The 25,278-nt window shown below is 42.5% G+C and overlaps 3 protein-coding genes and 1 long non-coding RNA gene across 5 annotated transcripts in view; 1 reads left to right on the forward strand and 3 right to left on the reverse strand.

Annotated features, from left to right (window-relative positions):
* FAM149B1 (family with sequence similarity 149 member B1) overlaps positions 1-14,071 on the forward strand; it is a 19,887-nt gene extending 5,816 nt beyond the window's left edge. Inside the window, exons 7-15 of one of the 2 annotated variants that reach the window (XM_055801089.1) lie at positions 466-653; positions 926-1,056; positions 1,634-1,687; positions 2,153-2,265; positions 2,893-3,099; positions 5,481-5,607; positions 5,940-6,065; positions 7,073-7,154; positions 8,915-14,071. In XM_055801089.1, the coding sequence (XP_055657064.1) occupies positions 466-653; positions 926-1,056; positions 1,634-1,687; positions 2,153-2,265; positions 2,893-3,099; positions 5,481-5,607; positions 5,940-6,065; positions 7,073-7,154; positions 8,915-8,988 (1,102 nt within the window). In that variant the 3' untranslated portion in view covers positions 8,989-14,071. The remainder of the gene's footprint in view (positions 1-465; positions 654-925; positions 1,057-1,633; positions 1,688-2,152; positions 2,266-2,892; positions 3,100-5,480; positions 5,608-5,939; positions 6,066-7,072; positions 7,155-8,914) is intronic. The other variant, XM_055801121.1, reaches the window with a different exon arrangement.
* On the reverse strand, positions 2,147-8,953 carry LOC114011501 (uncharacterized). Its single transcript, XR_008746943.1, has 3 exons — positions 8,873-8,953; positions 8,005-8,747; positions 2,147-2,246 (listed from the first exon to the last, which is right to left on the reverse strand). It is a non-coding gene; the product is annotated as an uncharacterized LOC114011501 (long non-coding RNA).
* Positions 11,617-15,410, reverse strand: DNAJC9 (DnaJ heat shock protein family (Hsp40) member C9). The gene is made up of 5 exons (XM_055802249.1): positions 15,195-15,410; positions 14,522-14,662; positions 14,109-14,363; positions 13,244-13,327; positions 11,617-12,293 (listed from the first exon to the last, which is right to left on the reverse strand). Exons 1-5 carry the CDS (start codon positions 15,372-15,374, stop codon positions 12,174-12,176), a joined length of 780 nt encoding a protein of 259 aa, XP_055658224.1. The 5' UTR covers positions 15,375-15,410; the 3' UTR covers positions 11,617-12,173.
* Positions 15,411-15,882: 472 nt separating this feature from the next.
* On the reverse strand, positions 15,883-23,843 carry TFAM (transcription factor A, mitochondrial). Its single transcript, XM_055796261.1, has 7 exons — positions 23,641-23,843; positions 23,350-23,486; positions 21,346-21,416; positions 20,290-20,439; positions 18,756-18,851; positions 17,675-17,731; positions 15,883-16,799 (listed from the first exon to the last, which is right to left on the reverse strand). The coding sequence occupies exons 1-7, from the start codon at positions 23,826-23,828 to the stop codon at positions 16,581-16,583; spliced, it is 918 nt and encodes a 305-aa protein (XP_055652236.1). The 5' UTR covers positions 23,829-23,843; the 3' UTR covers positions 15,883-16,580.
* Positions 23,844-25,278: the final 1,435 nt, after the last annotated feature.

Raw genomic sequence — 25,278 nt, forward strand, 5'->3', positions numbered from 1 at the left:
TCACTGTAACTATTAATATTTAGTTTTAATGGAACTTTAATCTCCTTGGTAAATGATGTATTATTCAGGAAGTATCATTTATAGTCATTCTGTATGGGGAAACGAAGGTGTACAGTGATAAGGTGATTGTCTCAGTCATTTCTCATTTAGGTCACAAGTAGATTCTGGAAGAAAAAAAAGTTAGGTGCCCAATGCACAGAAGCTTGCCTTTTTCAGTATTACACTGTTACTTGATATTACTGTTTATTAAATTATCAGCTCCCAGAAAACAATATTGTGTGATAAGTACGAAACTTCTCCTGCAGTAATGGCTTCAAGCTATTCAGCCAGTTGCCTTGACCTATTTCGGTTTAAGAGAAAATAGAACAGAAATGCAGCCTTAGCTGATATTTTAATCCTATTAAATAAAATATAGGAAACAAAGAAAATGTGTTTATGGTACAGGTAATGCTTACATTTTTACAGGGAGGAGGAGTTGCATGAAAGGAAAATGGGATTGTCCTCTGGTAGACGGAAATTGCGGTTTCCTCCTATCTCTCCATATTCCTGCATGAAGGATTCTGTGCTTACATTTGTGTTTGATGATGTGTGGAGTGAAGTCCTGGGCTGCATGGAAGAATTAATCTGCAGACACTGGGAAGGGTCAGCCTCTGGTAAGGATCACAATTAAACTGAAGATTCAAAAGGGGATTTCAGTTACTTAATTTTGCAAGGCTGCAGTGAGGGAGATGTATGTGGGAATAATCTCTTCAGGGCAGGGAAAAAAGGGTTATTTTGCTAACAGTGTGAGACATGCCTTCAAAAGATTTAACAGAGATTACTATCCAAGAGGACTGTCTTTATAAAAATTTGGATTCATAGCACTGTCCGCAGATAGCAATGACAGTAGTCTGTATTGACAGGGATTCTCTGTTGCTTTGCATAGATGATGAGAAAAACATCATAACAGTAGAAACAATCAGAGCAGATGCCAGAAGCCCTTTGCAGTTTGATCCTCTGCCAGTGTTATTACCCCATGTGCCACAAGCTAAAATGCCCTCAGTGACATCAAATCTGGTAAGTATTTTTAGCCAGCTGTTTTGTGTAGGGATGAATCAATACAGTGTCACCTAAGCAAACAGATTCAAATACGCCAGGGGACTGTTTAGATACATAACTAGTTTGGATTTTGTATGAATGCTGACTGTCCTTTCTGATACTTAAGTTCTGTTACTCCTCAGCTGCAAGTTTTAGTTCCTACTTTTCTCTTCAAAACAGTATTTTACATATGTATTGGGCAACGATGTGACTTCATTAACGATGTAGTTCTTTCTGTATTTTAATAATGTTTGAACTAAATTCTGAGATCAAGGATTATGTCTGTGAGATCCACTCTCACTAATTTACCTATAGTTAACTCATCAGGCAACGGAGGAAAAATTTCAGTGCAGTTGTAAAACAGGTTTGTTTTCTCAGATGCTGAATTTGTCTATATAATCTGCTTTAGATGATTTGATCCTAAAGTGGTGAGCATCAAAGTGTTACCTGTTTATTTCATTTTAATTCATCTCTTTCCATCTTAATTCTTTTTATTTCTTTCTCCTTTGTTTCTTACCCCTGCCTCTTCCTCATGTTTCCCTTACTGTATGTGTAGTGCCCAAAACCCAGATGCGGCCGCAAAAGCAAAAAGAGGAGAAAAACACCTCAAGTATGTATGCTGGAGAGATTAAAGCTCTGGTATTTTCTATTTGCTGCCATTACGGTGGGTGGAATTTGATGGTTTTCCAGATCAGTCTGTATTCCAGGAAAGGAGTTCGCAGTTCTGTTCTTGACATAAAATGTCAACATACACTAAAAATCAGTTTTGTAAAGCTTCTGATTATAGCCATTGTTGGAAGATCCCATCATGCAAACGAGAAGCTCAGTTGGAAAGCTGGAAAATACTAAGTATGACATAGCATGGTAGAATACATTTTCTAAGCACTGCCATTTGCATGAATGCTAAGATGCCTGTCTTAGGTGGGGAGATAATATAACTGAGTATATATATATGGATGTAATGGAAGAAATCAATTTCTTTCCTCCAAAATTATTTACAAGGACAAAAATCTGTAAATATGTGTGTATGTCTCTGCCTGGCAGTAATTTACTTACTTATTTTTTAAACTTTCAGGTAAGTCTCTCTCAAGGGTCCAGCAGTGGCTCTCAACGTAATCTAAATGGCCTGATGGTGATACATGGGATCCAGTTACAGCAAAGAAATCTGCCTGTAAAGGAGAAAACACTGTAAGTACTATAGATCATCTGTTGAACAGTAGAGCACTCTCACGGTGAGAGGAATTCAACCCAAAACACTGTGAGAGAACTTTCTGCACTGGAGAAAGCAATTCTTAATTATTTTCCTGCTTTTTTGTTTGTTTCTTTGTCCTCTATGAAACAGTATGCTCCTAGTGCAGGTTTTCTGTTTCATTCCTGCTGGTTTACCACTTAGCTGTGGCATTACTCTTGGCACTATCTGACATCCTGAAAAGAGATGAAGCTCAGAATGGGATAGAGAAACTGATTTTCTCAGCTGCAGGAGGTGGACCTGTGTTAGATCTAGGCTATGGGTGTGAAAACTGATGCTAACAGTATGTTTTTTTATAATCTGTTCTGTGATTAATTTTATACTGAAATCCCCAATGACAAGGTTCATAGTTTAATAAAAAAAATCAATAGGCTTCTTTTTTTCTTTTCCGTCCCCTGTTCTTTTCTAATTTGGCTGTAAATTACTGTAGTTATGTAAAAAAATGAAAACACATCACCTCTATCCACTTATCATATTATTAATGTCACACGTAGATGAGCGCTTTGCTAACAGGTAGTTATCAGTCATGTTGACCATATCTCTTGGTTTTGTGATTCTTCTGTTAGTGACCTGGATGACAAACGGCCAGGCTCCAGTTCCATCCTCTCTACCAGAGTGTGGCCAAGTCGTCCTCTAGAGCTCAGCACATCATCCCTGTCACGTTCCACAAGAAGGCGAAACCCACCACCACGTACCCTGCATCCCATCAACAGAAGCCACTCTGGTACTGGGACCCCAGGGTCTGTGGATGATGTCTTCAGGGGAACTCGATTGTACGTTTCAAAAGCAGTTTCTTGCTGCAAGTTACCATTATTTAGAGAACCCAGCTTATTCAGAAAGCCTTCAGATGAACAGAAAGAGCATGAGTTATTTTTGGGGTCTGGAGAACGAGTCTGATGAGGAGCAGCTGAGGGACCTGGGGCTGTTTAGCCTGGAGAGGAGGGGGCTCAGGGGGGACCTTGTTGCTCTCTCCAGCTGCCTGAGAGGTGGAGGTGGGGTCTGTCTCCTCTCCCAAGTAACAAGTGATCGGAGAAGAGGAAATGGCGTCAAGGTGCACCAGGGGAGGTTTAGATTGGACATTAGGAAAAATTTCTTCAGCAAAAGGGTGGTCAAGCACCGGAACGGGCTGCCCAGGGAAGTGGTGGAGTCTCCGTCCCTGGAGGTATTTAAAAGACATGTATATGTGGTGCTTAGGGACATGGTTTAGTGGTGGACTTGGCAGAGCTGGGTTAACGGTTGGACTTGATGATCTTAAAGGTCTTTTCCAACCTAAACGATTCTATGATTAAAGAAATTAACTGCCCATTAAAGCACAATTTCCCCTGAGAAAGCAGAGTTGCTAAAATTAACATTTACTGTGCTACAAGCTGTGACTCAATGAATTGCATACATATTTAGGTAGTTTTGCACACAAACTATAGACTCTAGTCTGTGCAGTACAAGCAAAGCAAATACCATCTCTTTTTTGGCATTGACTTTCTTTTTTTTATAGCCTGTTTTTAAGATTAACTTAAAAATCTAGGGTTTGGAGATCAAACTACCTGTTGCTATCCTAGCCCAGACTGGGCTGTGAAGAAGGTGCTTATCTTAGATAACCTATCTGACTGACCAAAGGACTCCTAATGAACTCAGTGAGCCCTCAAATCACATCTAGAATCTCTGATTTTTGTTTGGCATAACAATCTGACTGAATGTAGTCATTTAAAGGGAGCACAGGGTATTAGGAAACAATACAGGGTTTAATATACTTCTGTATTCCAGGTGCTTTAAATTGACGTAGTTCCCCTTCAGTTTTGTAGTTTACCTATAAACTCATCCAGTCTGTTATTTTTTGTCACGTACTGCTCAGAGACTTGTTCCTTGTCCTTTCACACATGATGCTTCTACTTCCAGTATTTTATTCTTCTGTTCCCTTTCCTCAGGTTTCAATCGATCTAACAGTTGTTGACATCTCCCCTTCATTACCATATATTTTAGATGTATGTAGAGCATAGACTTAGACTGTCTAATGGAGACATGTCTACATTACCAGACATGTCTAATGTAAACTTGTCTATGTAGAACATAGACTAGAAAAATCTTTTTTTTAAATGCTGACTATAGTTTGAAGCTTTTCTGATGTATTCTTCTGAGGAATCCTTCCTTCAGCCAACTCCAGAACGCGTATAGAGCTAGGACCTCTTGATCTTTTCTAGCACTTCTCAAACATACAATAACATGCAGACACATGTGAAAAGGCTGTCATACAAAAAGGCTGTACCTAGAAAATACAGTACTTTTTTACATGCCTCCTGTGACTAAAGCTTAATTAATTTTGTATTTTGTACAATTAGATTGGTTTAGCTAAAGCTTAATTCATTAGCTATTTTGTGCAGTTAGATTGTTTAGAAGGCTCTTGGCACCTGTTCCTTCTATTATATTATGCTCAAACATAACATGGAGAAGGTGGAAGCCTAGCGTTACCCCCAGATGTTTTATTTGACGCTTGTAGTAAGTGAAAGAGCTATAATATGCACTTGGATTAGGTAGCTTTTGTTACTTGCTTTGCTTAAAACATGGGCTGCTGCTGTTTTCTAGGTTCATCATTTATCTCCAGTTGCTAGGCTGAAGTTAGCAGTAAGCAGTTCTTCATCCTAAAGGTTATGAACAAAGAGCAGAAAATAATGCCGTATCTGGGAATGGGCAGAAAAAATTCTACCATTGTATGGCAACTGGCCATGAAGACACCTTTATATACACACACCTTTATTGTGGAGTACCAGCTGCACAGCACACTCCTTCAAAATGTGCTGGATGCTGCATTTTAACCACCAACCAGCTTTTATATACACTTGTTACCAGGGTTTCTGCTGGGGCATTCATTCTCAGACTCACTTTTCCTATGTGCTTCATATTAAATATTTTGAAAACTAGAAGTTCTTGTTAGTAGATGAGAAAGATTCCTGCCAAACTTTACCTGCATCAGAACTCCTCTTCTAAATTGTCTCCAATAGGCAGCCCTAACGCCAGCATCTTACAGCAAAATTCTGCAACTGTTGCTTTTAGTTTTAATGTTGTTTGTCTATAATGCCAAACAAACCGACCATATTGTATGTTTATGCAATGCCAAACATATAAACTGTATGTTTTTTCTGCTCTTATTGGGGCATTTCAGTCCAACTGCACATGAGCAGCTGACCTCACCCTCACCACTGCTGCTAAACCGAAATAATCCCCTACCACCTATTACTACCAGCAACGTGGCAGAGCATGTGAGCACTGCAGGATCCCAGAAGCATAAGGTAAGAGGCACAGTAATTTAAATTTATTATTGAATAATTGAATAGTATAAAATTGTAACCACTGCTGATCAAATTACCAAACCCAAGAGTTCCCATTTATTTGTTATCTTGTGACAGCAACTGAAATAGATGCACAAAAAAAGCCATATCAGTTTTGACTAACAGCATCACCAAGAGTGGAATACTTTAATTCTAATTAATGGCAGAATTTTTTCTTGCCATAACTAGGTATAGAATATTTGTCTTGGAAAATTAGCTTTAATTTCTAGGCTAATTATTTTGCATGTACTGCTGCAATAGGAAGTCATCGTAACTGTTACTCTTCAATGCAGAAATCTCGAGGGAACTCAAGTCGAGCTCACAGTGTAACAATACAAGAAGATACCCACCAGCAGCCACAGGAGCGGCTTTTCTTACCTGATCATTTCTCCAGGCCTAACAGAACCAACACGTTCTCGGTAAGGCATAGCAAATTACACCAAAATCATCCTTAGTTACTGAATAGGGTGCTTTGACAGTTAACGTAGTCAAACATTACTTGAGAACCAAATGTCGTAGGTGGTCAGTGCCAGGGAGTTCATCAACTTTGCCACTTGATTAGATACTCTCAGGTTAACAGTAACATCATTGCTTGGCACTTCTGAAACAAGCAGAGCAAGTCACTTGTTCATGGATAGCTCTTCCACTATAGTCCTCACAATCAGCTGCTAACCACACCTATATGCAGCTGGTGGTACTCAACTTCTTTTGAAAAATGGAAGTTTGAAACACTTGCGGAAAAAGCTAAGTATTCGATCTTACCATTCGATCTACCATCTGCACTGGTAGTCTAGCATCTTCTGTGAACGTTTTAGAAGAACTATGGGGTAGGAGAGGATGCTGTAAAGCTTTGCATAGGTGTTAAGAAGTCATTCCTGCAGCTGTATTCAGAAGCATGAGGGCAGGGTAGTCTTTTAACACTTTCTTGCATAAGTTTGCGGTACTACCACTGTGCAGTCTGTTTCAGTATTAAATACTTTTGGTTTAATTTATTGAAACACCTACTCTACTGATATCTTGGTCTGTCTAACAAAGTATTCTTTATCTAAGCCTTAAAACACTAATTTCAATGATAGCTTTTAGATAGCTGCTTGTTTGGTTTCTGTGTACAATTTCGACATCCTTTGACTTAGCTTTCACAAGTGTACAAACTTTCTAAAATCTATTTTGTAACAGAACAATTTCCAGAAATGGTGAGAATGCCTTTAACTGGCCCAGTGATCATTCTAAGTAAGTGTTATAAAAACATATTTTCTACTCCTAAAGTTGGTTTAACCCTCCTTACACTTGTAAAAGCTCTACTTAGACCTTTACAACATCATACAAGTTAGGAAATGTATGTGTTTAAGTAGCTCGTAGCTGTATTATAATCTTGATGTTTAAATTTTTTTCACACAAACATAAATGACTTGAACTGTCTTTTCAGCCAGATCCACAGCACCACTGTTCTTGCACTGTTACTGATCATAGTAATCGGTCTCGGACAAGCAGAGGATCAACAGGTTCAGGTACGCTTATCAGTCACAGAATTCAGTCAGATCAAGCAAGAGGTAATCTTTTGGGACAGGGATGCATTTTCTACATAGGCAATTGCATTGAGGAGGTTTTTCAAAGTTCTGTTTCGTGTTTTACACTTTCCATTAAACAGGTTTTATACTTGCATGTAGAGTATGTAATGGCTGCATGCTTTTTTCATTACCACCTGGTAGTTTAAATCATTTAAGGAAGTTGAATGTAATCAGTCACAATGCTTCTCATGTTAAAAGCAGGAGTTGCCAGTTTAAACAGAAACTAGCAACAGCTACTTCCTGTCCAAGGATTTTTCTTCTGCTCAGCTATACTGCTGAAAAAAATTGCATTACTTCCAAAAGAAACTTACTTGTGCTGTATCTGGAGGGGATTCTACTAGATCTGTGCTAGATTTCAAAATTGCATAATCAGCCCGAAGTGTATTTTAAAGCCAGTACCTGTACCAGTATAATTTACATGCATACTCTGAAATCAGAGTTGCTTGAACTGTTTAACAAGTGCATGAACTTTATGGAGTTACTTGGTATAGCCTAAAATGAACTTCATCTGAAATGACTTGTTTTTAATTGACTGAAGTATCAAGGCATTCTTGTTAATGTCACGCATAACTTTTACCCTCTAGGTTCCCTTCCTTCCCTGCAAAGTCATCGCCTTAAATTGTTTATGGTTAATACGCTTTGAGAATAGTCTTCATAGAGGCTTCAGAGTAGTTACACAGTCACTATCAGGGTTGTTTTGTAGTTTCTGGTTTTCTTTTAATAGTAGGAAGCTACAACATTAAGCTGCAGGTGTGTACGTAAGTGTTAATGGTAGACCAGTGAACCTTACCTTCAGAGATTTAGGTTTTGACCTTTCGCTGCACACACAAGGGCTTGTCTAGCCAGTGGAAGGGGAGTATGTTCATGGATGATGGTAGAGCAGAAAGTTGACTGTTGTGCCCTGGATCAGCTTTTCTGGATGCCATCTTTATAGTGCTCAGCTGAGTTCACCTTGAGTGCTCCTCGTTACCTTCAATACAAAGTCCAGTTTGGTATCACCTCCACCGGGAAAGGGTGGCACAGAGCAGGGCATTAGATGCACTGGGTTCTTTTCGTCATAGTGTTTTGGGATTCCTTACGGTGTTGTCAGAATTTCCCACACAAAAATACACTAACAAGGTAGGATTGTAGCTGCAAGAGTTAATGGAAGCTGCAAAAGTTAAGGTAGCAAGTACCTGGGTGATGGGTCTTTTAGCTTAACAGCTGAACAGCCTACTACCACTAATGTAAGTGGTACAAGAGGCAACTTGAGTTTAACAAAGGCACTGAAGTAACTTGTTTTTAAACAAGAGTGGTTCATGCTGAAATTAAAATAAAAATCTGCACCCCCTCCCCAAAAAAACCAATCAATCAATAATACCTTTAAATGTAAGACGAGTTTCATGACTGCTGCATTAAAATAATTTAAATCAGCAACTTTGTAGATTTAAATACTTCATGAACCATCAAGAAATACAGTAGTTTCCTGCAACGCAGCAACTATGAAAGCACAAGATTTGCCCCTTTTGGAAGGCCAGTCACTTGTCCAAAATTCTGTAAATTATACATAATGCAGTTGATAGCCACATAGTAGAATTAAAAAAACAACAACCCACCCCCTCACCCCCGCATTTTAATTTTAAGCTAAAGGAGATGTATTTGGTGCTTAGTTTTAATACCTTCCAGAAGTCTTAAAGTTGTACATGATCTCTGTTTATTAGGTCTTCAGCTGCATGGCTCTGTGAAAGCCCACAGTCGAAGTGGATCGGTCACAAAAAGCAAACAAGGGTTCTAACGTGCCATGAGGAAGTCTCTCTCCATCTCCAGTCATGAACCACCTCTCATTCCCAGCAATGTCAACATTGTTTACAGAGAGTTTTCAAACACCCTTCCTTAGAAATAGTTATTTTTATATAAATCTAAGAAGCAGCTGCCAAAGATTAGAAGTGGTATACTTAAACATTCCATTTTCTAACACTAGAAAAAGTTACACTCCAGGGAAGGGCAAATATACTCCAGCAGACAGTAAAACCCAACTCCTAGAAAAATCTAGCAAATGCTCTCAGTCATTGCTGTTTTCCAAGTACTGGCTTGTGACTGGTTTACATTGTTACAAGCAGGTACTGCAGAACCTGATTTTTCCATTAGCTGTACAGAAGATTAATCAGGCCTTCCACATCAGTAGTCATTTAAATTTTTTAAACTGTATTTGTATGTTTTAAAGCAATATTATACTATGAAAAGCAAGCACAGCACGTGATACTGCTTCTACAGCTCAAGACTAACTTAGGAATCCTGTAGTAATGGCAGCAGATAGCACAGTTGCGTAAAACTAAGGTAGCAAACCAAAACCGAACTGACAGCTTCAAGGGTAGCACACCACTGGCTCTGCCTGTGTTACATACTTGTACCTCTTCCTCGTGGCTAAAGAAGGTTTAAGAGGCAAAAATGAGACTTCTACTCCAACTCAGTAGTTCCAGACAGCATTCAAAGTACATTGTCTTCCTGGTGAGGTATGTTATGGTCATTTCACAGAGCAGGCCAGAATCCCTTTCTAAAACTGCCTACAATTATACAAGACTTCTGCACTCTGCCGTGGAGCTCCACAACCCACAGATGCCATGTAGCTTTTAATAGACGTTCTGCACTGCGTGACAGACCCACTGGAGGTATTAGCTGTAGTTGCCCTTGTGGCTCCAGATAAGACAAAAACATGAAATACAGGCTTCTCAAAATAAGTGATTAGTTGAAGGTCTTACTCCTAAACAGTAAGTTCCACACTACAAGTGTAAAAACAAGGTAAAGATAACCACTTACCGTATTTTAACAAAGTTAGGTCACTGCACAAAACCAGTTGTTCCTCCATAATCTAATTAAGGAACACTCTTTTTCTACATTTCCTTATTAATATTTTTTCCAAATTGCAATTCAGAATGGAAAAAACCTGTCAGTATTCTTTATGAAGCAGTTCCCGTACTTCCACAGTCTTTAAGTTATTCAGTCCATCAAATGTCAGTGGTACCAGAACAGAAAAAATAATTTTTAATCAATATTGAAGTTTTTCAGTCCAGTTGATCTGAGTATACTGTAATCAAAAAGAAAGCAAAGCAGAACTGTGCAAATATGGCTGAGTTAACTTTCCTTTGCATTTCTAGAAGGGGAAAAAATAAGCTCTGGGCTCAACCTAAGTCTCTTTAAGTTTGCACAGAGATAAATGGATGCTAAAGAGAGGCCTCTATTCACTGAACTCTTTCAAAATACTGTTTCTCTTCACAGTTATGACTACTGGAACATTATACACTATGTCATTTAGTTACCTCAAGCTAACCGGAGATAAGCATCCCATCTGTATCAGTGCTATTCCTCAGGGACCAAGTTAGTTTTCTGTAGCTCTAGTGTGTAAGAGTTACAAAAGTAGACAAACTTTGAATAGACTTCTAGTAATATAATGTAGTATTTTATAGCCTAGAGGAGTCAGTGTGTTAAAGTGAAAGCAGCCTCATCATAAGGTAATTTTTGGTTTCTGTATAAACAGTTGACACCAGAGACTTCTCCTGGGCTGTTGATACCTATTTCATATAGTAAAAGTTATGTTCAAGTCAGATGTTATGCAACTTAATGGTAACACTATACTGTCTCCAAATCAGGATTTTTGAAAGCAGCCAAGTAAACAGGAACAGTTCCCACCTACCTCTAGCTTCCCCTAAGAAGCTCTGTTAGTTCCTGAATGCTGTCAGTTGAGACCTTCAACTCAAAAGTAAGCGTTCACCTTGTGGCTCGTAAGCCTTTGAAAAATCAATCACAATATAAGGCCAGCCTCATTCCTTTGAATAGTGAAAACTAGTTCCCTTCAAATTCATGCCCCTGCACACTACATCAAGTGGTTTAGAAACAGGTGAAGCAAAAACCTTCTAAGTATTTGCGTATCTTAAGGAAGTAGTTCACTTCTGAAATAACAAGTGTTGACAAGTACAGTGAAGTAGCTCATCACTACCGTCCCACAGCAGGCTTCACTGTCATGGTATTGAAGTAACACGCAAGATATTCCTAAGCTTCGAAACATCATGGGACATCATGAACCCTAGAAATACACTGAATAGACTCTGTGCTGTGGATTGTTAACTGTTAACCTCACCTCAGCGTGTCAGAGAATTTCTGCATAGTCATGTACATGCTGCAGTCTCATACTCTTCTTAAGGCATCTATCGCAGGCAGGCAAAGACCAAACACAAGTTGGCCCTTTCACCTAATGTAGCGTGACCACCGCCGACACCACAGTTGACCATATAGCCATATTTTCAGCTGCTATAGAAGTATGTAGTAGTTACTTGACTTAAATCAGTCAGAACAGTGCATGTGATGTTTGTTTTCAGCAGCTGCCTAGAAAATGTAGAGACAGTAGTGGAAGCAACATAGCACCAAATTCTGCAAAAACTTTTTATTTATTAAATCTGTCATTTTCCAAAGTACCTTTATAAATCCGCTGGAATATCTGGAAAACATCTGTTGAGCTGAACTGCAAAACCTTTAAAAACAGCAGAAGGTTTGTTACAAAAGAAGTGTGTGAATAGCAATAAGATAGTATTTCCAACTCAGAAACCACAGGAATATGGCACTGAAGACTCTCAAAGGTATGGAATTACGCTGTTTTACCCTCAGCTGTACCAATATCCGGTAGGTGTTTGGAAGGCAGGTGCTTCAACAAGTTCAATAAACACACCACCATCCCAAACATCATACTGCTTCCTTACTGTAACAAAACTTTTAGTCAAAGAATCTGTTTGATCTTAACTGAAGAGCACCAAAGTGATTTTAAACATCTTCAGGATGGATTCCGCATCATACCTCCCACTCACAGCAAGTTGATGCACACGCAGTCCAAAACAGTAGCCCAGAAAAAAGCTCAAATTCTCCCAAATCCACGTTCTCATACAAAACGACACCTGATATTTCAGCCTACACAGTTCTTTATTTCTTTCTCTATTTCTTTCCTTTCCTGGCTGCAGTCTTCTTTCCTCCTTTTTTAGCACTACTCCCATATTTTGCTTCCAGTTGGGCCAGAAAGTCATCCATTTCCTTTTCCCGATCTTTATTTCTCTTCTGGGGAAGGGGGAGAAAAAGAAACCAAATTCAAAACTTTTACTACTGCCCAAGACAGCTGATTCTATTGAAGATAAGATAGCTACATAAAATCCTGGAATAATTAAACAGGGAATACAAGCTACAGAAGGTATAATACTGTAAAGGAAAAGCCCGCTTGTATGGTCTAGGCCAGGGGTCCTCAAACTTTTTAAACGGGGGGCCGGCGCACGGATGAAGTGGCAGGCAGTCATCTGCAGCTGCTTGGTTTCCCCCCCGCAACCCCTGGCCTGGGGGTGTGTGTGTGTTCTGTAAATACCGGGGGGCGGATTGAGGACCCTGGGGGGCTGCATCCAGCCCGCAGGCCGTAGTTTGAGGACCCCTGGTCTAGGCTCTATGCCTAACTTCCTGAAGTATCAAGACAGAGGTAAAGGGTGACTGTAAAAATTCATGACAGAAAGCTAGGAAAAGCCAATCCACTTCTAGTTTAGACCCAAAACTCTACTACAATTGGAGAAATTATTAAGCATGAACATTCTAGGGAGCTCACTGGATGACAAGAAAGAAGAAACAGAAAACGTTCCAGAACACGGAATGTAAACCGTGTGTTTCTTTCCTCAGTCCCCAAGATGCAAAAGTGAAGTAGCAAGTTCTATTGACTTCTACATCCTCCGGGAATCCCTCAGAAAAAAATCATTAACACTTCCTAACTCCCTAAAACTAGAATTTAAGTATTTTGACTGTGTATGCAATAAGGATATTAAAGTAACTTTGTTAATTTTTAAAAAGATGCAGGAAATAAAATCCATACCATGCTCTGACTTAATTAAAGTACATAGCTAGTTAACATTAAGGTCAGGTTTTAACCTCAGGAACTCAGAAGAATTGCAAGGATGCAGAATACAAAGATGCTCAGGGAAAACACAATTATAAGCTGGTAACTTATCTTCAACAGATACAAAAAGCCTTACTTGAATCAGCGCTTTCAAGTCATCTTCTCCACCAAGGCCCAGTTCATCTTTAGTCTTCTCTGCCTCTCTAGCTTCTTTTTCTGCCTGAAATAGCAAACTAGTTTTTTAAAAAGCATTTCGGACAGTATTTGACAAAGCCTTACAGTAGTTACCAATAACTTTTTTTTGCATCTGAATACAAATTGATGCAGGAGAACATGAATGGTTTCCAAGTTTGGCCACAGATGAGAAATTGTCAAAGAAAGCCCATTCCGGCTCCACAGTTTAGTAGATCAGGTTAGTTTTTTTGCAGTTTCACAATGCTGAACGTGATGTCTGTCCCCATCCCTGTGACCCCCACCCACACTTATTTTGTCTTAGTAGCTATTACATTTTCTTTAAGTCAGAGAAAGGTTACTGTGATGTGCATATAACATACTCTACAAAGTGCCCAAAAAAAACCCGGGTTGGAGAAGAGGTCCATTTAGTCCAGCATGTTATTTCACACTTGCCAGAAGGCAAGCATAATATATTTCTACCATGTATCCTTCTTCAATACAGCAACTCATAGCTTTGTAAATAAACGCAGCGCCATGCAGAACTATTAAGCCATTGTGTATAATAATGAAATGAAAGAATAATAAGCAACAGCCTATTACAACTCTTTTTAAAAGCCTTTCACAACAATTGCAGGGGGGCGGGGGGGGGGAAGGGGAGAACACAGGTGATAAATGTGAAAGTCAAGGATTCTGAGAGCAAGATCTGTAACCCAGCAATCCTGTGGCAAACATTTGTCTCGAGAACAGCTGTGTTTGTTTCTACCAAGGAAGATTAAAGGCTTATCACAAATAGCGCTTCCCTTTGGTCCCTGATTAATATAACCTACCCGCCTTTTTCTTGCCATTGTTTTCTGCTTAGACTCTTCTAAAAAACATTTGTAGGATGGGACTTCTCCAGAATCGATGGCTTCCTGTATGATTTTCCTTATTCTTGGTTCATCGGTATAGTCCACACACAATACAGACTCCATTATTCTGTCCATGTCCCCCTCAAAATCCACGTACGCTGCTTTAATATCGGCGAGCTCTTCTTCCGAGTGTTTATAGCTCTTCTCAAAATCTTCGATGTCTTTCACCGTGATCTGAAGCAGAGAGGAGACACTCGAGCCGCTGGATTTACCAGGGTGCGGCGACAGCACGCACCCCCCGCCCCCGGACAGCGCCTTCCACGAAGCTGGCAAGGGGGACACGGCCACAGCGCTGAGGCTGCGGGCTGTGCCCGCCCCGTCCCCGGGCCCACCTTGTTGAAGAGCAGCCGCCAGTACTCGTGCCAGTCGCGCTCGCCCCTCAGCGCCTCGCCCTCCTCGTCCACCGTGCCCTGCTCATCGTACAGGGCGCGCTGCGCCTCGTCGCTCAGCACGGCGTAGGCCTTGCCCAGGACCTGCGGGGAGAGGGGCGCCCGCCCCGTCGGTGGGGGGTGGGGGGGTGGTATAGTTGAATTGAAATAACTAGAGCCCGAAAGAAATTCCCTATTTATTAAGGCGGGAAAGCAAAAACAGCTGGGCGGCCGGGGAGTCACAGCTCCATCCAGGCTCGCCAATTCCGACAAGTGACACAGCCCTCTTATCCTCAGCTTCAAGGCCGGTTTAAGCAAACAGTTATGCTTTCGGTCACGTAGCAAGAAGCTGTATATTACAAAACTAATCTGTTTTTACACAAAGGTCTAAACAAAGACAAAAGTTGTCACAGTAACATGAGATTACGGTTTAACATTGGCCTTGAGAAAGTACGTCTTGCAACCTCACGGTTAAGTCTTTTCCCGCCAGACAGAACGTTCTCCAATCTGTTGCAGCAAGATCATTCCTGCTGTTACAACCCAACCTGATCAGCAAACTACCCTCAGTTACTTATTACAGGGGGCGAGCCGCCCGCCCGCCCGGCCCGAGAGGGGCCGCCCCCCCCCCCGCGCTCACCTGGAAGCGCCGCGTCGCCTCCTCCTTGTCGCCGGGCTGCGCGCGGTCGGGGTGCACGCGCAGCGAGGCGCGGCGGTAGGCGCGGCTGAGCTCCCGCCCCGAGGCCTGCCGCCGCGCGCCCAGCACGCCGTACAGGTCGGCGCTGCCGAACGCGGCCCTGCACTCCTCCAGCAGCCCCATCGCGCCGCGCGCCTCCCGCGAGATGGGCGGCGCCGGGCCGCGCGTGCGCGGCGCGCCACGGTAGGGGCGGGGCCAGCCGGCCTTCCCGCCGCGCTGCGCCCCGCCCCGCCCCACCCCCCGCGGGGCCCTGCAGCGAACCGCCGCGGGGCGGGAGCCACCGCCTGCCCCCGCGGGGGCGGGGGGGGGGAAGGCGGGAGAAAGGGCTACACACACAAACAAGGCCAAACAGAGGGCCAAACAAAAAAAAGCCGAAGGGGGGGGGGGGGGGGGGGGGGGGCGGAAATATGAAAAAAAAAAAAAAATAAAAGGGAGCAGAGCGGGAGAAGAGCAGAGCAGGAGAAAAGCTAACCTGTTTGGCTTTCCAGTTCCCACCACTAAACAAGCAGCTTTGGTGGCTTCTGTGGGTCCCTCAGGATGGATGAAACCCCTGATCCTGGAAAAGCTTGCCTTTCTGCTAAACCACAGACTATGAAATAGCTGAGACGCCCCAGAAGAAAACCAGCCGCTCTTCAAAACAGCTGTATTTATTAAATGAAAATCGACAGTTTAAGCAGTTCATACATTTTCTGTTCTTTACAGGCTGCCCTAAACGTGACAACAGGATGGTAAAAGTGTTTGCATATATCCAAAGAAACCATGGAATAAAAGTTCAATAAAGATACTTTTATACAAAACTGACATTGTCTTTAGTTAAATGCAACATAAGTGTTGTACACAGGTTGATACATTAAAAAAAAAAGAGACGGATACATAAAAGTATTTTACATTTCTTGTGCCTTTTGTTGAAATGCAGAACATTTCTCTTCACTACCAATACCATGGAGGGAATAAACCACAGCAGCAACTCAGATTTCAGCTCTTACAAAATTTAGATGCTAACATTGCAGAATATTCTCACTTTTATAAAAAATATCCTATAAACGCTAGTGTTAGCTACCGGTAATGGAGAGCTCTGCTGATGTCAGTATCACTATTCACAGCTTGATTAACCAGTTACCGTTGCACAGCTCGGGCTATGCCCGCAATGATTATTTCAGTCAGTTCTGTGACACAGTGAACCCCGTCCGACCCCATCACCTTTTCCACTTCTCCAGCGGGCCCTTCATGGGTTTTCCAGATTTCAGTGCTAATGCCGACAGCAGCATTAACACAGCAGGATAAAGACAATGCAACCAAAGGGGACTAAATATGAAATACTTAACCATTTTATTCTTCTGATCTTTTCAACTGTAATTTTGCCTTGTTTTCGTGTGAGGAAGCTTTGGCTGTTGCAGTTTTCTCTTCAGTTTCAGCAGTTTTCTTTTTTGGCCTTGGCTTTTTGGAACGTATCAGGTCTTCACGGCCAAGTTCAACCATTTTTGCTTCCCATGACCTCATTTCATTCTCATACCGAACCTTATCATCTTCAGCAAGCTGCAGGTATGGCTGGAAGAAAATCAGGTATCAACAGTTACAGCAGGGGCTTTGTCTGGGTAACTGCCATGTCACATAATCCCCTCAGATACAAAGGGACTTCGAGCAAGACCCAGTCACTGTGCTTCCCAGGCATTCGCATTCACCTCCCGCAAAGTTAAAAAAAAAAAAAAAAAATCTTCAAACTTGCACAAAACCATAAAACCTTAGCACTGAAGTACAGTTATGTCAACAGATGGCCACTCCTGAAAAGGGAGTTTATTCAATATTGCTGCTAACAACACTAACAACAATCTGGAAGAAGGGCATTCAGGCGGAAGGACAGTGAGGTACAGAATATTTGAAAATGTGGAGGTTTAGATTCACTTTCAGTATAGCACCCCTCCAACTTCCATATACCCATCTGCAGGTTCACATCTCGATACACCAAGAAAGCTGGCAGAAAACTGTCCCCAAGACAACTACAGGTAATCAATTCCCATGTGCATATCACTAGTAGATTTCTGTTGCTTTTACCTGTCAAAAATCTTTCCACAAGAAGCAAATTACTATGGTGGCATTTAAAAATACTACGTATTATTAGAAAAAAACCTATCTAATGATTGCAAATTATTGCACCTTCCGCACTAGACGCATGTATTTCCAGGCATAAACAACTTCCATCCTGCCCCACTGACTCGCATTTCATCAACACTGTGAAAAAAATGGTCGCTAATGGAACAAGAGTAATGGCAATTTTTTTCAAGACACATAAAACCTCAGAGTATTTTCCTTAATACTAATATTTTGAGCAACCGAGTTCAAGATTTTGTATAAAGTTATAAATTTTAACTCAAGCTTGTCATTTTCTGATCACCTCGGAGGCTCATCAGAAACCACCAACATACCTGCTTTTGAGTACTGGACAGTTTTTGCCACGCATCAAATAATTGCTTCAGCTTTGCCTACAGGATATAGAATATGCAATATATTAGGATTATTTTAACAGCAGACTGACCACAGAGGGTTGCAGGAAATGCCACACTAGCGAAAGCCAAGTATAAAGCAAACAGAAAAAAAAGCATCAAGTCACATGGGCTTAATACCCCACCCTCTTAACGTAATTAAGTAATGAACAATATGGTTCAAGCTGCTGGGCATCATCACAGCCACATTTACAGACAGTATCAGGACTAAGCTGTTAAAGTTACTTGGCCTGCTGAAAAAGCAGGCAGCCAGAACAGCTGAGCTGATTTATAGCAACATGACTAAATCTCAGCCCACATACTGGTTTCATTTAAACCAAGCCCTAATTTAAGCTGAGCCTAGACAAGCATTAACCATTTTCACAGGGAACTCTGTACCATGTCAGGAGTATTTTACCATCTGTGTCACACCAGGCCGCAGCTGACTGGAGATGCTGCATTGTATGCAGAAAGCCAAGGAACAAACCATTTCCACTATCCTGATACACTGACTAGAATGTATCAGGCACACAGGGGAGGTCTCCAGCACTTCAAGTGCTGTAATCCACCAGCGCAACTCAAACTGCCCCAAAGCAAGGTTCAGTGTGAAACTTCTGAGCTTGCTGAAGAACTCCTGCATGTTCTGTGACACAAACTGTGCTATAGGAGGTATGCCAACCAGTACTACAGAAACAGCAGCAGACCACCACAAGCATTTGAAAAACTAGTGTATTTCTATACCAGAACAAAAAGGAGTAGAATTCTCTCCTTACAGAATAAACAGGTGAAGTCTGTAACAGAGATGTGCAAAAAACCAGCACAAATATTTTAAGTCTGTATACTCACACAGCAGTTTATACAGGACATGCCACCAGCAGTATAGCTAGACCACTGCAGCCTAAAAAAGTAACCTAAGCAAAGCAAAATCCAGATACCGAACAGTTTCTTTGAAAATGACAGAATCTAAACCAGATTTTTTTGAATACAACAGATGTATTTTAAAGAACAATCTTTCCTGGCTTACCACAGGTGAAACTCCCTCACTTTCTTTAAAGTTTTCTGACACAAAAATGTTAAAGCCGCTACGAGGTCTCTTAGGTTTTCCAAGCACAGTCAATTCCTTTAAAAACAACAAGAGAAGTTATACAATGCACCAAGCATGCACTTTTCCAAAGCTAAACCTACCATTTGTCTTTATATTCTATACAAAAAGTCAGACTCGAATTCATTTTTTGGTGTTTTATTCTGTAAACTGTATTGGACTGTATTGTCAAGATGCTCTCACCACTTGTCTGGACTAATGCTTAACTAAATTAAGAAAAGCTATGAACCTCAATTCTTACAGACATAACATAAGCATTTAGAAATGATTTGTACTTCAGCTAAGTCTTTTCAGAAACTAAAGACTCTTACTAAATTCCACTCAGTAAGAAAGTCATGACAACAGGTTTTCTGTTATCTTTGCAGGGCTTCGGTTTCTGGTGTGAAATACTGTGTGTTTGCAGAGAGGAGGGCAGATACCTAACTGCAGGAGATGAGAAGGCAGAGCAGAACCAGCAGATTTTCAGGGAAACAGACCTAGGTTTCTGCTACCAGAACACTTCACCTATGGGGTTGGTGGTGAAAGAGGGAAAGTACAGCAAGTTACGGACATAATTACACTTGTTTTCTCCAGCCCCAAGACATTCCCACTACAGCCTGGATGCTGCCGATTGAACACCTGTTTAGGTATCAGGTATGCCAGCTAAATTCCTTCTGGTGCCATACTCTAAAAAAGGATCGCTAGAATTATTTCTATTTAAAATTACTCTAAGTAGGGAGTCTTTTAAACCAAATTAACTTCACTTTTGCCAATTAGAGCAGTATCACATCAGCAGTTCTATTCACAGGAATGAATAAGCAGTAAGTAATCCCTTCAACTGATCCTGCCACTGGACGAACCATATTGTACCTTTACAGGTGGTTCTGTCTCTCAAGATTTATATATAAGCCAGCTAAAAGGGAATAGGGAAGATCATCTGAATAAGTCAATAAAGGACACTAACAGATGTGCCTCTGTGCAGCCCTAATTCAACATGTCAGCAGCTATACAGATAGCAAAGTGGCAGAACCCAAACAAAAGAAGGAAAAAAAGCTACTTCAAACAGCTATTACCTTGTAGGGGTCACTGAAGTAACACCTTCAAGGCCTTTGTGAAAAGCTATTTCAGGATTTCTTCCCAACTAAACAAAGCGTTGCTGGTTCAAGTATCTTTTATTACCTATCATTTCTCTGGCACCTTTAGGAATAGGAAGAAAAAAGCACAGAGAAGCAACCTCTAAGCATAAAGATATATACTATGGTTAAAATTCTGGTCTTCAAGTGCAGGAAAGCCACCTAAATAACAGCTAACACTAGCAATTATTTTAGTCCATGGGGCCTTGTTTTGGAGTTTTGGTGGTGGGTTTTGGTTTTGTTTATTCTGAAAGTCTCTTTATGCTTCAACCCTGCTCTGTATACTAGACAAACAGAACCCATGTTCCTTGAAAGAAAAGCAAGTTGAACTTCAAAATACTTACTCTTTTTGCCTTGAATGATCTTCTTTTTGCCAGTCGTTTTCTCCTTTCTTCTTTCAAAGCTGCAGCCTGGGCTGGAGTTAACTGTGCTTTGTATGAGGCCATCTGCTCTTGGTATTTTTGCCAGTCTGTCTTTCTAGCTTCCTCATAAGCCTACAACACAATCACCAACCTTAAACAGATGCTTTCAGGCTGTGACCCCATAGGCAGCCCGTGCTGGAGCAGCTCGTGGCAGGAGCTGTGGCCCCGTGGGAAGAGGAGCCCGGGCTGGGGACCCCGCAGGGGGGGACACGCTGGAGTCGGCCGTTCCTGAAGGACTGCACCTCGTGGGAGGGACCGACGCTGGAGCAGTGTGTGAAGAACTGCAGCCCGTGGGAAGGGCTCACATTGGAGCAGTTCACAGACAACTGTCTCCCTTGGGAGAGACCCCACGCTGGAGCAAGGGCAGAGTGTGAGAGGCCCTGCCCCCTGCAGAGGAAGGAACAGCAGAGACATGTGATGAACTGACTACAGCCCTGATTCCCTGTCCCCCTGCACCACTGGGGAGGGAGGAGGTAGAAATAAACCAGGAGTAAAGTTGAGGCTGGAAAGAAGGGAGGGGTGAGGGGAAGGTGGTTTTAAGATTTGGCTTTATTTCTCATTACCCTACTCTGATTTGATGGGGAAATGAGTTTATAATTTATTACCCAAGTCAAATCTGTTTTGCCCATCACTGCAATTGCTGAGCTATCTATCTCTCCCTGTCCTCGACCCACAGGTCTTTTGCTGTATTTTCTCTCCCCTGTCCAGCTGAGGAGGGGAGTAATACAGCAGCTTGGTCATCCAGCCAGGGTCAACCCAACCCACCATATGTCGCCTGAGTACTCTGAAGCTCCCGATTCTCTTCAAAACTGTTCTTAGGTCTGAGCGTTTGTTGTACGCAAATGGTTTTTTGTAGTTTAAAACCAACCAACCAAAAATGCTCCACACAAAACAAAAAAACAGAGGACACCAATGCAAGTGAAACAACCACTAAGATTCTATAAGTTCCAAGTACACAGATCAAAGACACAAACTCACCTGCTTCTGTGACACTGGTAACGCCTTCCAAGCATCTGCTATTTTTTTAATCACCTCCATACTGCTCGCTTCTGTACATTAAAATTAGAAAGCAAAAAAATAAAGATCAATATTGTATCTTTAGTAAGCTTCTTCAATTTTTTCCCAAGGAAATCTGTCACTAGTATCTTTTTCCTGTACAAATACATCTTCCTTCTTTCTTAAAACTAGCTAACTTACTGTGGCAGTTAAAGGGAACCGTAGCATTTTGGAGCGGTGGAGAGAGTCCTTGCTCTTGACTTAAACTAGAATGAAATGTGCAGTTGTAAACCAAAGCACCACTTCAAGACTGGCAACTATTACCACCCTACAACAATTTTAGTTTCTTTCTGTTCAGTTGGATACTCTTCTACACAAGACAGGACGGTCTGAACTTGGAGGGGGGCCAGGAAAGAAACCAAAAGTAAGATTTGCAGTTTTCATTTTTTTTTTTTGGCAGAAAGACTGCTGGATTCTTCAAAGCAAGTACAACGTGACCTTACCCACCTTGTAAAGCACATATGCTTGATCTTTATTAAAATAAAGTCCTTGATTTATAATATAATTCAACAGAAGCAAGGTTAAAGAAAAGTAATTTCCTTCTCCAACAAACAAAATTACAGTGAATTAAATCTCTTTAGTTTTCAGCTGGCTGCCTTTTGCCTTTGGATGCCCTTGCTCTATGGTCATCTGCTGAGGTTTCCAGCCAGACCTGAATTTACAAAGAGAGAAAAGTAGTAATAATAAAAAAATATAAAAAAAATCTGGGGGTGGTAGAAAGAGAATATAAGCTTTTCTTTTCTTGAAAAATCCTTTACAGGCTTTCCCTCCACTTCACCCTAAAAGGAACAAGTAGATCTTCCTCTCTCCCACCTCAAATGTGCATTTCAGCCATGTCAACAGTGGAAAAGTTGAACTAAGCTCTTAACAGTAAGCTGACTTCCAGAATTTTTGAAAAACAAGACAAATAGGGAGTTTTTAATCCAAGTATACCAGTCTTAAAACCTTTGAAAATACGATGCTTTGCCAATGATAGAAGATAACAAGTGAATTATCAGTTTATTTTTAAATATTACCTCTACTGAAACAAGAAAGCACCCAATTCTCAATTTATGTATGATACAGCACATTTATTTGCAGATTATTCAAATTTCAGAAACACGTGGAATACACTGGTGTGGCATACAACCACAGTAAGTTCCAGAAGCTCATGTCTCAACTTTTCTGACTGTTGAACTCCTGAACTAATGAGCAAAACACGGTATCAAATGGTTTTCCCTACTTAAGTTTAACACATGACTTGCCCAATATGATCATTGTTCTTTAAACATATTAACATTCACTTTCCAGTATTTTCAAAATCAGCACACCTCTCCACTTTGCTGCTCTCTGGCCAAAGTGACTGCATAGCCTATAAATGAAGTTTTTGATAACAAACATATTCACAGAAAACCATTTTTCTCCCATATACTCTGAGGCAATCCAGTATGTGTAGTTTTCAGGTTACTAAGCATCAACATAAAATCACATACAGCTCCTTTTATCAGAAACAGCATACTTGAAACACATATAGATTTAAGGATAACTTAGAACCACAAATCACTGTTAACACATATTGCCCAGGTGAGCTCCTTCTTCTAACGTTTTTAAAGTCACATACAAATATTCACTTTTTTGAGTGATTAAGTATCGAAGGCTAAGCTAACAGAGATACAGGCAATAAGCACAGCAATACTAAATTTACTTGTGGTACACTACGATAAAAAAATAGCTTTGACCTCCTGAAATCAGGGTAACGCACTTAACGGCGTTTAGTTTTACCAAGCAATACTTTGTTCCAGTTTCCTCTTCAAACGACGGGTTTTGGAAGGAAAACACCGCCTGCCTGCAGAGCGCCGCACGCTCCCGGCCTGAGGCTGTGCTCGTAAAAGCAAGGCCAGGCCAACCGCCAAGCTTCTCGCCCCCAACTCCCTTCAGGCCTCGTACCTGGGTTTTTCTGCCGAAAAGCCGCATGATGTTCTTTTAGGAAACGAAAATAGGCTGACATGGGCCGCTTCGGGCGCTCCACCGAGCTGATGCCCCTGGCGAGGCACGCCGCCGCCGCCGAGCCGCCGCCACAGCACCTGCACACAGGGCACCGCCGGTTACCACCGCCGCCGCACGGCAGGCCCGGCGTCCCTCCGAGGGAGACCGGCCGCCCCAGCCCGCCAAGGAAGGGCACCCCCCGCCTCTGAACTCCGCTCCCGCCCCGGAGCCCCGCTCCCGCCCCGCCCGCACCTGAGGAGCCGCTGCGCGCCACCGACGAGGGCTGCGGCCCGGCCCAGCCACCCCAGCGCCGCCGCCATCCCGACCTGCCGCGCCTGCGCGCGCGAGGCTGGCGCGGCCGCCGCACGGCACCCTGGGACAGCGGCCGCCGCGCGCAAGCCGTCCCGCGGCGAGGCGACGGGATTGGCTGCCGCCGCCATGGCGCGCGCGGGGGGCGGAGGCCCCGCCCCACCTTCCCCTTCCAGGCCGAGGTGACCCCGCGCCCCCCCGCGGCCCGCAGGAGCAGCACACCAGTTCCGCAGCGGGGCTCGTGCGCCGTTAGGGCAGGAGGCCGCCGGTAAGCACACCGCAGCAGCAGCCCTCGCAAGGGCACCGAGGGGGAGGGGGCGAGCTGCGGCCCGGCAGCCGCCCGCCTGGCTGGGGCACCGCCGGGAGCCTGGCTGCAGGGCGAACGCTGCCGAGGGGGCGCCGCTATCGTTCCACCGTGGTGGCCAGCAGGGGATGGCAGGAGCCCAGCCGCGCCGCCGCAACCGCGCCCGGGGGCGCTGGGCGAGCGGTGCGGGATCCCACCCGCCCCCCACGGCTCAAGTCACGTTGTGTTTATCGCCGCCACCCTCTCAGCAGCAGAAGGGCCGCACTGCACGGAGGCCTGCAGGAAGCAGAGACTTCACTTGGAGCTGTTCTGTAGCATGCAGGAGGCTGCAGGCAGAACGCCTCGCTCGCGGCTGGGGGTGTTGGGTTTTTTTGATCCTCCTGCTGGTGTTGCACTGCGGTGGAAAGTCATCCTCTGTCACATATGGCAGACGGCAGAAATGCTACCAGTTGAAATACAAACGTTTTCAAACCATCTCTAATAGAAATCCGTAAAGCAAAAGAAAGTATTCCAAGATGCAAGGCAAACTTCCAATTTCATACCGTTCAACACAGATACTGCAAAGATTAAAAGGTAAGAGCTCCGAGAACAGTCTGGTGGTCAAAGTTCTACTACCACTGTAGCAGTAAGAAGAAACAATGGCGCTGCCTTCCCCAGCTACACTGTCCTAGTCCAAGTAATGAAGCACTCGTTTTAATAACAAAAATACCCACATTTATTCAGCTTACAGTTGTAGTGAACAAGGGTATTTTGAGATTAATAGAGCCACTCTACATCAAGCTTTTATTTCAAAAGTCATCATTACATCATAGATAAAACTGTAGCACAGAAGTGACATTCTTCCCTGTACGTGGCCCACTCGTGCCCTGTGGGTCAGTAGCATAAAGATAACAATATTCCTCTGCTAGGAACAAAAGCTCCTACTTTGCATGCTTCCCATCCACACCTCAAACTCCCATTTGGCTTTCATTACAGTAAAAAAAAACCAAACCAAATATTTTTGTTGTCTTATTTTATGACAACACGTTCCCCAACTGCAAGTCATTTTTCTTTCATGTGCAAGGCACAGAGAAAAACATTAGTCACACATTTTCCTTTTTGGATACCCAAGAAGGTGGTACAGTAGGAAATCAATGTTGCTCTGCTTTTAACCAACTTTGTAATTAAAGATTGCCCCTTTCCAGCACTACTGCTATTCCACATGCATAGTCTGAAGCAAATGAAGTGCCAGTTAATGGAAAAATTAGGTGCATGCCTGGTAAGTTTACTGTGACATT

This window comes from Falco peregrinus, chromosome 1 (genome assembly GCF_023634155.1).
Source record: "Falco peregrinus isolate bFalPer1 chromosome 1, bFalPer1.pri, whole genome shotgun sequence".
Taxonomy (NCBI): Eukaryota; Metazoa; Chordata; class Aves; order Falconiformes; family Falconidae; genus Falco; species Falco peregrinus.